Source organism: Orcinus orca, chromosome 10 (assembly GCF_937001465.1).
Source record: "Orcinus orca chromosome 10, mOrcOrc1.1, whole genome shotgun sequence".
Taxonomy (NCBI): Eukaryota; Metazoa; Chordata; class Mammalia; order Artiodactyla; family Delphinidae; genus Orcinus; species Orcinus orca.
In genome coordinates this window covers 37157558-37170375 of record NC_064568.1, presented here as the reverse complement: position 1 = coordinate 37170375, position 12818 = coordinate 37157558, and the positions used below count along the sequence as shown (strand labels likewise).

Genomic DNA, 12818 nt, shown 5'->3' with positions numbered 1-12818 from the left:
CTCAAAGGGTGAATATTAGAAATCTAATTTTAACAAGCTCCCTAGGTGATTCAAATACAGTCAGCCAGGCAGTGGTCTTCAGACTAACCTCAGAAACCACTGTTCAGGACTTCTCTTTCCCATTCTTATGATAAGGTGCCTGTCCTCATCCCTCTCTTGGTAATATTTCTTGGCCATTGGTGCTAAAGTTTACATGAGCCTCCTGGAGACAGTACCTTAACCCAGAGGCATGATTCCACTTGTAGGCTTTGTGAACATGTAACATACAATAAGGATAGCTGAAGAGCAGGGACCCTGGGAAGCTCTCTGTAAGGCAGGCCTGGGTCATTACATTCTGGAGCTTTTCACATTTGTTTCTTCTAGTTCCTTGAGAATTAGTGGAGAGCTCAATTTAAATGATCCTCCAGAGAGCTTTTGACAAGAAGGCCCCAGCACCATTAACTATTAAAAAGTGCTGCTTTCAAAACTGAGGCCATAATTTGCAAAATTGCAACCCGTAAGGCAGCCTGATACCTATTCTGACTGAGAACAACCTTGGTCTAGGCAGGTCTGTTCTCTAAATAAAGAGCAAAGATCTGATGAAATCAAGCTGTTTCAGTGTGTAACCCAGAAGGTACAGTTGCTTGTATTTATAAATTTTCTCAGCTAGACGATCACCAAAGCATTCTGTTTAAATAGAAAATTTTAAAAGAATGAAAACTGTAGGAATGTCTAGCTCAGTCCTTCCATTTGAAATTGGCATTTTGGTTTAAAATACCCTGGAGGAGCTGCCCAGGAGCTATGAGCTCACTCTATAAAACCAAAATAGACCAAATTCTGTCATTGTCAATCTCCAAGACAATACCCAATTTAGTATTAGTATTTTATATCATATATTGCTAGGAAAAGTTTGAAATGTTCCATTTAAGGACATACTTATTATAATATGGTTAACTTTTGTATAGAGCCACAGAAATTTATATGTTTGTACAAGCTAGACTACTATTGCTGGTAGCCAACATCTGCTTTTAAAAGTCACGTGAATTATCTTGAGAATAACTGCCAGAGAGTGCTGACTTATACCACGGTGATTTTAAACAAAGCACCTATTCTTCAGATATTAAAATTCTCTAGACTATTCACTTTATGCCAAATCGTCCTCGAAATTGAATAATTACTTAAATTCCATAGAAAAGCTAATGTGTAACTGAAAAGCTTTTATCAGGAGAAAGCTCTGAGATGTCTGTTCCAGTTGTTAAAAATTTAAGGTGTAACCAACTCTGATTTATCCCATTATAATGGCAATAACCCATAGTAAAGTTCCCAGTTAATTTTGAATTTTACTTTCAAGGCTGATTTTATTCAGCCTCTGTTCTGATGGTAGCAAAGTAATGAATTTGAGTTTTCCTTCTCCTTCTGCTAGTCTTCCCCACCCTACCTACACACCTATTAAAATAGGTGACCTGCTAGGAGGGCCCAAGCAGGGATGTTCAAAAGAGGAAGATTAAAGTGTCAAACTCATCAAACTTCAAAGGAGAGGTTCTACTCAACCCAGGAGGAAAGTCTATATGGACTGCAAGGATGGACACCCTGAAGTCTGTCCCACCTACCCAGCAGTTGCATTTGTGTGTGATTTTCAAGAACACATTTTCCTCTTCCCTTCATGGTAGCCTCAGGGCTATTTGTTTGGGGAAATAGCTTTCACACATTAGAGAAAGTTCTCTGCGCTTTCAGAGAATAATTGTTTCTCAGGGACTGCTCTTCCCCACTTGGGTCAAAGTGTTTTGAGAGTATTATGTGACCAAATAACCATGATTGCACTCCTACAGTAGGAAGGCAACCTGAATAATAGAAGGTCTGGTCATGAAGACCCCCAAAGCCCAAGATATATGCCAGTCCTGGTCTATCACTGTTTCATATGTAAGAGACACTCGGACACTTCCACAGTTAGAGAGGTGGACAGTGCAGAAAAGGAGCTGTCAGTCATCATGTATCTGACCAAACCAGAAAGCTCAGTTGCTAACCAAAAACAAAGACTTATGTCATTGTGATTCCAAGTAATGACAGATTTAGATGTGCCAGTTTTTCTAAAAACTGAAGGAGAAAGTATTTCTGGCTTCTGAATTGTTTTGCTTTGCAAGTTAATTAATTGTTCCGTTAACTTTTAGTTGATTTCTTCAGGCTCCTAACACATCTTCACTTTGGCCTTACCTGGTTTCCTTTGTCATTTCATTCCTTTGAAGATTTTTTTTCCCACAGCCTTTACTATTTTTTTGAAAGTCAAAAGCCCTTCTTTAGTTTGTGTTAAGTAAAATTCGTCATTTTATGGGTTTAGAAGCTTAGAGCAGCCTAAATAAGCTCCTTTTATGCATGAACAGACAATTCCTTCCCCCCTAAAAAAAGGCATTTGAGACTTAGGTCATTTCAGACTTGCAGTTTGAGCTACTGCTGCCCAGTCTCAAGCAGCAGGTATGGGCTAGAGTCAGAGCACGCAGAAGCAACAAGAGCACAACAGACTGTCGCCCCAGTCCTTTGGCACCTGGAGAGTCACCTGCTCCCAGAGCACTTGCTACAAAAAGAAGACAAACTGACAGTCCAGTGACCTCTGCCTGACACTCCAGCAGGGAATGGGATTTGGAGGTAAGCCTCCAGAAGGAAGTAGTAGTTTATCCTCTAGTCAGACTCAGAAGGATTGAGGGTTGCAAAAAGAAAGCAAAGAAAAAAAAAGAGAAATGATTTTTTTGTTTTTTGTTTTTTTTTTGAGGGAAAGGAGGAGGGATTAGTAGTTAAGACATAGACATGATTAAAATAAGTGTTATTCCTGTTGATTCTAAAATCTTTCCTGACTGGGGGACTTAGATTACAGCTATTCTCCTGGAGGGGAGAGAGACTGAGCAGACACCTGCAATCTGCCTTTTCCCACCCTAGACAAGCTGTGGTGAACACCTTTAAGATTCAGACTTAGAGAGCACATGACTAACCAACCTGAGTACTGCTGCACTGATATTGGTAGAATGTCCATTGTTATTAACCAAGCTTGGAATGCCCTGAGCACCCACCTGAACCCTGGAGGATCCAGATGCTAGCTTTGTCCTCCATGCACATGGGGCAGAGTGGCTTCTGTGGTCATGAAGACATGACATTTCTTTCCCCACAGGTGATATCCGCAATGACCTGTACCTAACCCTGGAGAAGGGGGACTTTGAGAGAGGGGGAAAGAGTGTACAGAAGAATATTGAAGTGACCATGTATGTGCTTTATGCAGATGGCGAAATCTTGAAGGTAAAGTTTGCCAGTCAGTTTGGAATGGAGGCTAATCCTGTAATAATTTTAGTGCTTTTGTGGACTTTGTCCAGAGACCCATCCTCTTCAGGAAGAGCTGAACTCAAATCACCCCATATGCATTCTTCTCCGCCTTAGCCTTTCTTCAAGGAAATTCTACAGTATGCTCTGATGACTTGCAGTGTCATACAGCCTTTTTAGAAATTCTTCCTAGTGTCTGACCTGAATCCTTCCCGTTCTAATTTAGACCTATTCCCTCTAGTTCTGTCCTACATGTTACTTTTTCAGCCACCTGTCTAGCATCGAGCTGCCTAGTTTTGGTAACTGTTATTAGGTCCCACGCTTTTTGTTCCTTGAGCTAATATGGAAAGTTATACTTTCCCTTTAGTAAAGGGTGGAACTTAGGTACCCACTTGCTGTTACCAAGTTATGTGGCAAGGAACAGCAGACTCAGGCCGTAAAAGATGATTTCTAGCCAGTGCAGTACAAGGATCCTCTGTCACTCTTCATTAAAAGAGAAGACCTGGAATGCTGTTTTTCTACTGTCATTATGTCAGTTTTTCCCTCAGTCAGTCATGGTCAAGTCCCTGGCAAATAAAAAGGCATTATTTTCATGTCTCTTGGTAGAAGGCAAATCACTCTTTTACAAACCTTGCTTCTGTGTGTTGACATCAGCCTTATGAGGTAGGCAGACCAGGAGTGATCGTCCATATTTTACAGAAGGAAAAAGGTAAAGTTAGTCAGAGTCATCTCCCAAACCTAGAAAGAAATGGAGGGTAATGTTGAAATGGTGGTAGAAACAATGATTTGTGTGTCATTTTAAAAACCCACCTCAAGGACTAAGGCATGTTCATTGTTTGTATGAATAATGCTGAGGTCAGCAGAGCTGTCAGCTGTTCACACCACCCTGTGTGGACAAGGAGCTGCTCCTGATTGTATTGTCCACAGCTTCCTGGCGGGCCTGGGACTGGGTTTTCACATCAATATTTGGGAACTGGGGTCAAGTTAAATCTGGTCTACCTTGTTTATATCCAAGGACAGTCAGCCATGGGCAACCTAAAATGCCAGTGCAACATTAGGCCAAAGATTAGAAAACAAGCTCCACTTTATTATTATTTAATTATTTAATTTTTAAAATTTAATTTTATTATTTAATTATTTTTCTGATCTGGAAAGTGCCATATACGGTTGACTTCTCCTATGAATTCGTTGTTTCCTTTCTTAATGAGGATGAAGAGCCTACCTTAGTGATTCAGATGCACCACTCAGCTTCTCTCATGTTTATTAAGCAATGAGTGTGGTTACCTCTGCCCCAAGGAAAACAAGGAGCATTGTGACTGCTCATTTCTTATACCATCTAGACAGTTGTTTCCAAAAGTACTGAATTTAAGTCATCTTATAGATTTGGCCTGGTGGGAAAATGAGACCTGCACAAAGGAGAAAATGAAATGTCCTAGGTGACATGGAAATCCAAGGGATCTCTCCAGGAAGATGGCACCTTACTTTGCTTCTCTCTTCCAGGATTGCATCAGCTTGGGTTCAGGAGAGCCGAATAGGAGTTCGTACCACTCCTTCGTCCTCTACCACAGTAATAGTCCTCGCTGGGGAGAAATTATCAAATTGCCCATCCCCATTGATCGGTTCCGGGGCTCCCACCTGCGCTTCGAGTTCAGACACTGTTCCAGTGAGTGAGACTTCTCTCCACATTCCTTTGAGGATATGAATATAACTCTTTCCTCTCTGGAACAGAAGTAAGAGAGTTCTTACTATTGGGGGAAGAAAATTAGGAGTTGTGTACTTAGAGATGGGATATCATCAGAGGCTGTCCTTTGGACAGTGATTCAGAAACATGGGATCTGGTATTGTCCTGTTGTAGTGTCTGACCTGGATGCTGGATAATTGCCAGGGTCATTCCTCTTTGGGGGTTTCCTTTGCATGTATTAAACTCCTTCTTAAAGAGCCCCTGGTTTATCAAGACTAGCAATTTAGTTTCTATTTGAGTCTAGGTTGCCTGTGTACCTTGGGATATGAATGGAAACTCAGTCTAGTACATTTCTCATCATTCTTGCCGTCAGGTTGCTACCTAATTAATGAACAAAGTAAGGGACAAAGAAGTAAAGAGCATCGGTGATAAGCCAAAAGGGAATTGCTGTTGAAAAGCAAAGTGTGTGGCAAAACAACTAATGCTTGGCTCTGATTTGCAGCAAAGGACAAAGGGGAAAAGAAACTCTTTGGCTTTGCATTCTCACCCCTGATGCGGGATGACGGCACCACCCTCTCAGATGATATCCACGAGCTCTATGTGTACAAGGTACAGAGCCTGGCTGTCTCTCACCCTGCTGAGACCACTCTCACACATGGTTCTCAGTTAGGTGGTTTTCACTGAGCGGGCCAGACGATCCAGGGTAATGCGCTGGTTGAGACAGCAGGACAGCTGTGGGCAGTCTTTTGTCTTCTAAATGAAGTGAGCTTCCTCCCATAAGTAATGCCAGCAGGGCCTTTGTTTTCCACCTCCCACTCCACTAGTCATGGAAATCTGTTACCAACCCCTCTGTGCTCTTATGGCCTTGGCTTGTTCATTCAGCGACCTGCTATTTGAGATTGGGGTTCTGTCAGCTGTCACAGCATAGCTGGCACTCAAGGTTGCCTGCATACCAGGTAGAGGCCACGAGCCCCACCATGTTCTCTTTAAAAGGCATGTGAGCCGTTCTGGAGAAAGAAATGAAAAGCACTTTTAAAGTGCTTAGAAAGCACTCTTCTAAGAGGACCTGAGGTCCAAGGTCCAGCCTCAGGAAGATGAGAGTAAACATCAACTCAGAAATTCCCTGGGACCTGATTTTTTACAGGTGGCATGGTTCAAGAAACATTCTGTATTCTCTACTTTTGCCTATAGTGTGATGAGAATAGCACGTTTAACAACCATGCTCTGTACTTGGGCCTGCCCTGCTGCAAAGAGGACTATAACGGCTGCCCTAACATCCCCTCCAGCCTCATCTTCCAACGCAGCACCAAAGAGTCTTTCTTCATTTCCACACAGCTCTCCTCCACCAAACTCACCCAGAATGGTAGGTGATGGTGCCTGCAGCATGGTGCCCTCCACTGTTCTCACTTGCTGGTCCATGTTGCTGATACATGTTAAAAGAGACAAATTATTGCTTTTTCATGCCACAGTGAGGGAATTCTTTTCATATGTAATTGAAGAAATCATTCGGCAATAGCAGCCTATGAGATTTTCCATGGTTTTAGCAGCTCCTGAGTGACATTCAGACTTTACAGATGTGTCTTTAGCCTTTATCTCAGCACTCCAGAGGCTGTTATACTGCTCGTAGCTATTTCTGTCCTTCTAGGTCTCACCTGTCCTTGGCAGGGAGAGTCTGGGCTTTGCTTGTCCATGACGAAGCCAGGGTTCACTGTCTTTTGGGCTTGCTTCCTAGTGGACCTCCTTGCTCTGCTGAAATGGAAGGCCTTTCCAGACCGGATCATGGACATCCTAGGGCGTCTGCGGCATGTCAGTGGGGAGGAAATTGTTAAGGTATGGCTTCACACAATTCACACATGCTACCTGAGCAAGAATCTGGGCAGAAGGCCTCACTTCCCCTTGATTTCTGCCAGTAAGCCTCTAAGACCATTTCTCGAGGTATATAATTAGGTGAGTAGAAATAAAGGTATTTTTCTTTCTTAACTTCTTTTTTTTAAGTAGGTATCACATCAGGTTTATTACCTTTTAGAAACTACCTTTAAGTTTTAAGCCCTATTTTCTGCCTTGTTTTTCTTCCTAGAAAGCAAACTGGTAATTAAAGGGCAGTGATAAAAACACCCTCTCAGAAACAATCCCAGTGTGTGCTGCTGCCCACATGCCTTTAGGTCTCCTCTCCCTTCCTCTCTCTTCCCTTACTTTGTAAACCTTTACCACAAATCCAGCCTGATGTCTTCTTGGCTCTACTCTCTTGATTATCTACAGGAACTCTGAATACTCTCCATTAACTGTAACTGTTGATTTTGCCCAGACTCTCACTAGAGTCCGTAATAGGGGACCCTTCCTTACTCCCTTCCTCAATTGCTTTTTCAAGTACTTTTGTGACATTTCCTATCTAATGGTCTGAGCAGGCTGACAGCAACACTACCAGACCCCAGTTGTTTTCCATAGGGCTTCTCCGCAGTGTGTAGAAGCCAGGTGTTTGCCCACCTGACTTTAGCTCAAGAAAACTCCCAGGCACTTCCTGATGGTGAAAGCCCAGTAGGTGGATTCTGCACAATGGACTGAACTCAGCTGAGGAAAATGGAAGTACTTTTGGTGATCAGCAAGGGCAATGGAATGTAGGATAGAGATTAAATGTCAAGAAGGCAACTTGTCTATCAGTGAGCATTCTTGGCTTTATCATTGCAAGTGTCAAATCTATTAGCATTGCACTGTCTGTACTTTCATTTTACAGCTTCCATTGACTCAATAATACACAACATGGTGTCTCCAAACAAGGAATAATTTTAAAGTCTGTGTATGGCTTTGTACTTTTTTGAAGTCTTTTATGAATTTTGTCTTAATCAATTGATCAGAATATTATACATTTTTAAAAGAACATTTTTAAAATAACAAAGAACATTTGTACTTTTTTGAAGTCTTGTATGAATTTTGTGTTAATCAATTGATCAGAATATTATACATTTTTAAAAGAACTCTTTATACAAACAAGCTAATACTAGTTTTTGAAACTTAAGATAAATGCCCTTATACTCAGGGCATTTGTTGCCTTCTAAATATATGAAAAATTTAACCAGTAAAACAGACCAGGTATTAAGAAAAGTCTGTGATCCTTTTAAGGCTGAGTTGTTACATTCCCGACAAAAGAACATCCTACCAGCATTTCTGGTTTTAGCAACAGTATTTGTCTCAAGCCAGCCGGAGAGAATTAAAGAGATTATGCTAGCATTTTAATTAATTTTTACTTTTTATTGTAAGATTTCAAACATACCATAAAAAGTTGACAGAATAGAATAAATAACCATACATGTACCTATCCTATCAGTTACCCCTGACATCAGCTCATGGTCAGTCCTGCCCATAAACTCCTCAGCCATGCCTTCTACCTTCTATTGTTTTGAAATAAGTTGTAAACATTATATCATTAAATTGCATTTTGACCAACAGAATATTAGATTTGATTTTTTAAGACTGGGAGCATCCGTGAGTATTTATTATTCTCTCTCTTGGTTTTTGCATCTTAGAAAGAAAAAGGCACGTGTTCAAAAAACAATGGTGATTCCAGATATTTTACCCTCTTTGACAGCCCTCATCAGCTGCATTTTCCCTTCTCCTGGAATAGTAATTTCTAGACCAAAGAATAGTTTCTATAGTTAAGGCCTAGCTTGCCACAGCCTCATCCAAATGTCCTCTACAGAGTTAGGCCATAGAGGAGAACAAGGGACTATCAAATTTTGGGGGACCCAGGAAAGTAAGCCCTTTTTCTCAACATGGATTTGGCATCAGAATCAGTTAGATTGGGACTTCCCTGGTGGTGCAGTGATTAAGAATCCACCTGCCAAGGCAGGGGACACAGGTTCAAGCCCTGGTCCAGGAAGATCCCACATGCCGCAGAGCAGCTAAGCCAGTGAGCCACAACTACTGAGCCTAAGCTCTAGAGCCCGTGAGCCACAACAACTGAAGCCCACACGCCTAGAGCCTCTGCTCCACAACAGGAGAAGCCACTGCAATGAGAAGCCCGCGCACCGCAACAAAGAGTAGCCCCCCCTGCTCTGAGGCGGGAGTGCGAGCGGGGGCGTCAGCGTCGGGCCCAGCGGCTGGAGGCCAGACTCACCACACACACCGGTCTCTTTTGAAAGGGTAAGAAAAAGAAGAGGAAGAGAGAGAAACTACAGGAATCTACATCAGCCATGTGGATGAAAGGCTCTTGGTGATGCAGCCAGGAGTCAGTGCTGTGCCTCTGAGGTGGGAGAGCCAACTTCAGGACACTGGTCCACAAGAGACCTCCCACATAATATCAAACGGCGAATATCTCCCAGAGATCTCCATCTCAACACCAGCACCCAGCTTCACTCAATGACCAGCAAGCTACAGTGTGGGACACCCTATGCCAAACAACTAGCAAGACAGGAACACAACCCCACCCATTAGCAGAGAGGCTGCCTAAAATCATAATAAGTCCACAGACACCCCAAAACACACCACCAGACGTGGACCTAACCACCAGAAAGACAAGATCCAGCTTCATCCACCAGAACACAGGCACTAGTCCCCTCCACCAGGAAGCCTATACAGCCCACTGAACCAACTTTAGCCACTGGGGACAGACACCAAAAACAACGGGAACTACGAACCTGCAGCGTGCAAAAAGGAGACCCCAAACACAGTAAGATAAGCAAAATGAGAAGACAGAAAAACACACAGCAGATGAAGGAGCAAGATAAAAACCCACCAGACCTAACAAATGAAGAGGAAATAGGCAGTCTACCTGAAAAAGAATTCAGAATAATGATAGTAAAGATGATCCAAAATCTTGGGTATAGAATAGACAAAATGCAAGAAACATTTAACAAGGACCTAGAAGAACTAAAGATGAAACAAGCAATGATGAACAACACAATAAATGAAATTAAAAATACTCTAGATGGGATCAATAGCAGAATAACTGAGGCAGAGGAATGGATAAGTGACCTGGAAGATCAAATAGTGGAAATAACTACAGCAGAGCAGAATAAAGAAAAAAGAATGAAAAGAACCGAGTACAGTCTCAGAGACCTCTGGGACAACATCAAATGCACCAACATTCGAATTATAGGGGTTCCAGAAGAAGAAGAGAAAAAGAAAGGGACTGAGAAAATATTTGAAGAGGTTATAGTTGAAAACTTCCCTAATATGGGTAAGGAAATAGTTAATCAGGTCCAGGAAGCACAGAGAGTCCCATACAGGATAAATCCAAGGAGAAATACGCCAAGACACATATTAATCAAACTGTCAAAAATTAAATACAAAGCAAACATATTAAAAACAGCAAGGGAAAAACAACAAATAACACACAAGGGAATCCCCATAAGGTTAACAGCTGATCTTTCAGCAGAAACTCTGCAAGCCAGAAGGAGTGGCAGGGCATATTTAAAGTGATGAAGGAGAAAAACCTTCAGCCAAGATTACTCTATCCAGCAAGGATCTCATTCAGATTTGATGGAGAAATTAAAACCTTTACAGACAAGCAAAAGCTGAGAGAGTTCAGCACCACCAAACCAGCTTTACAGCAAATGCTAAAGGAACTTCTCTAGGCAAGAAACACAAGAGAAGGAAAAGACCTACAATAACAAACCCAAAACAATTAAGAAAATGGAAATAGGAACATACATATTGATAATTACCTTAAATGTAAGTGGACAAAATGCTCCCACCAAAAGACACAGACTGGCTGAATGGACACAAAAACAAGACCCACATATATGCTGTCTACAAGAGACCCACTTCTGACCTAGAGACACATACAGACTGAAAGTAAGGGGATGGAAAAAGATACTCCATGCAAATGGAAACCAAAAGAAAGCTGGAGTAGCAATTCTCATATCAGACAAAATAGACTTTAAAATAAAGACTATTAGAAGAGACAAAGAAGGACACTACATAATGATCAAGGGATCAATCCAAGAAGAAGAGATAACAATTGTAAATATTTATGCACCCAACATAAGAGCACCTCAGTACATAAGGCAAATACTAACAGCCATAAAAGGGGAAATCGACAGTAACACATTCATAGTAGGAGACTTTAACACCCACTTTCACCAATGGACAGATCATCCAAAATGAAAATAAATAAGGAAACACAAGCTTTAAATGATACATTAAACAAGATGGACTTAATTGATATTTATAGGACATTCCATCCTAAAACAACAGAATACACATTTTTCTCAAGTGCTCATATAACATTCTCCAGCATAGATCATATCTTGGGACACAAATCAAGCCTTGATAAATTTAAGAAAATTGAAATTGTATCAAGTATCTTTTCCGACCACAACACTATGAGACTAGGTATCAATTACAGGAAAAGATCTGTAAAAAATACAAATACATGGAGGCTAAACAATACACTACTTAATAACGAAGTGATCACTGAAGAAACCAAAGAGGAAATCAAAAAATACCTAGAAACAAATGACAATGGAGACATGACGACCCAAAACCTATGGGATGCAGCAAAAGCAGTTCTAAGAGGGAAGTTAATAGCAATACAATCGTACCTTAAGAAACAGGAAACATCTCGAATAAACAACCTAACCTTGCACCTAAAGCAATTAGAGAAGGAAGAACAAAAGAACCCCAAAGTTAGCAGAAGGAAAGAAATCATAAAAATCAGATCAGAAATAAATGAAAAAGAAATGAAGGAAACGATAGCAAAGATCAATAAAACTAAAAGCTGGTTCTTTGGGAAGATAAACAAAATTGATAAACCATTAGCTAGACTCATCAAGAAAAAAAGGGAGGAGAAGACTCAAATCAATAGAATTAGAAATAAAAAAGGAGAAGTAACAACTGACACTGCAGAAATACAAAGGATCATGAGAGATTACTACAAGCAACTCTATGCCATTAAAATTGACAACCTGAAAGAAATGGACTAATTCTTAGAAAAGCACAACCTTCCGAGACTGAAACAGGAAGAAATAGAAAATATAAACAGACCAATCACAAACCCTGAATTTTAAACTGTGATTAAAAATCTTCCAACAAACAAAAGCCCAGGACCAGATGGCTTCACAGGTGATTCTATACATAGAGAATCCTAAAGATGCTACCAGAAAACTACTAGAGCTAATCAATGAATTTGGTAAAGTAGCAGGATACAAAATTAATGCACAGAAATCTCTCGCATTCCTATACACTAATGATGAAAAATCTGAAAGTGAAATCAAGAAAATACTCCCATTTACCATTGCAACAAAAAGAATAAAATATCTAGAAATAAACCTACCTAAGGAGACAAAAGACCTGTATGCAGAAAATTATAAGACACTGATGAAAGAAATTAAAGATGATACAAATAGATGGAGAGAAATACCATGTTATTGGATTGGAAGAATCAACATTGTGAAAATGACTCTACTACCCAAAGCAATCTACAGATTCAATGCAATCCCTATCAAACTACCACTGGTATTTTTCACAGAACTAGAACAAAAAGTTTCACAATTTGTATGGAACACAAAAGACCCCAAATAGCCAAAGCAATCTTGAGAACGAAAAACGGAGCTGGAGGAATCAGGCTCCCTGACTTCAGACTATACTACAAAGCTACAGTAATCAAGACAGTATAGTACTGGCACAAAAACAGAAAGATAGATCAATGGAACAGGATAGAAAGCCCAGAGATAAACCCACGCACATATGGTCACCTTATCTTCGATAAAGGAGGCAGGAATGTACAGTGGAGAAAGGACAGCCTCTTCAATAGTGGTGCTGGGAAAACTGGACAGGTACATGTAAAAGTACGAGATTAGATCACTCCGTAACACCATACACAAAAATAAGCTCAAAATGGATTAAGGACCTAAATGTA

At 40.8% G+C, this 12818-nt stretch overlaps 1 protein-coding gene across 12 annotated transcripts in view; it reads left to right on the top strand.

Moving 5' to 3' along the window:
- The window catches only part of DOCK3 (dedicator of cytokinesis 3), a 413180-nt gene that overhangs the window by 319111 nt on the left and 81251 nt on the right, over positions 1–12818 (top strand). For all 12 annotated transcript variants that reach the window (XM_033424479.2, XM_033424476.2, XM_033424475.2 and 9 more), the window contains exons 15-19: positions 3137–3261; positions 4783–4945; positions 5466–5572; positions 6155–6326; positions 6696–6793. In XM_033424479.2, coding sequence (XP_033280370.1) covers positions 3137–3261; positions 4783–4945; positions 5466–5572; positions 6155–6326; positions 6696–6793 — 665 coding nt within the window. The remainder of the gene's footprint in view (positions 1–3136; positions 3262–4782; positions 4946–5465; positions 5573–6154; positions 6327–6695; positions 6794–12818) is intronic.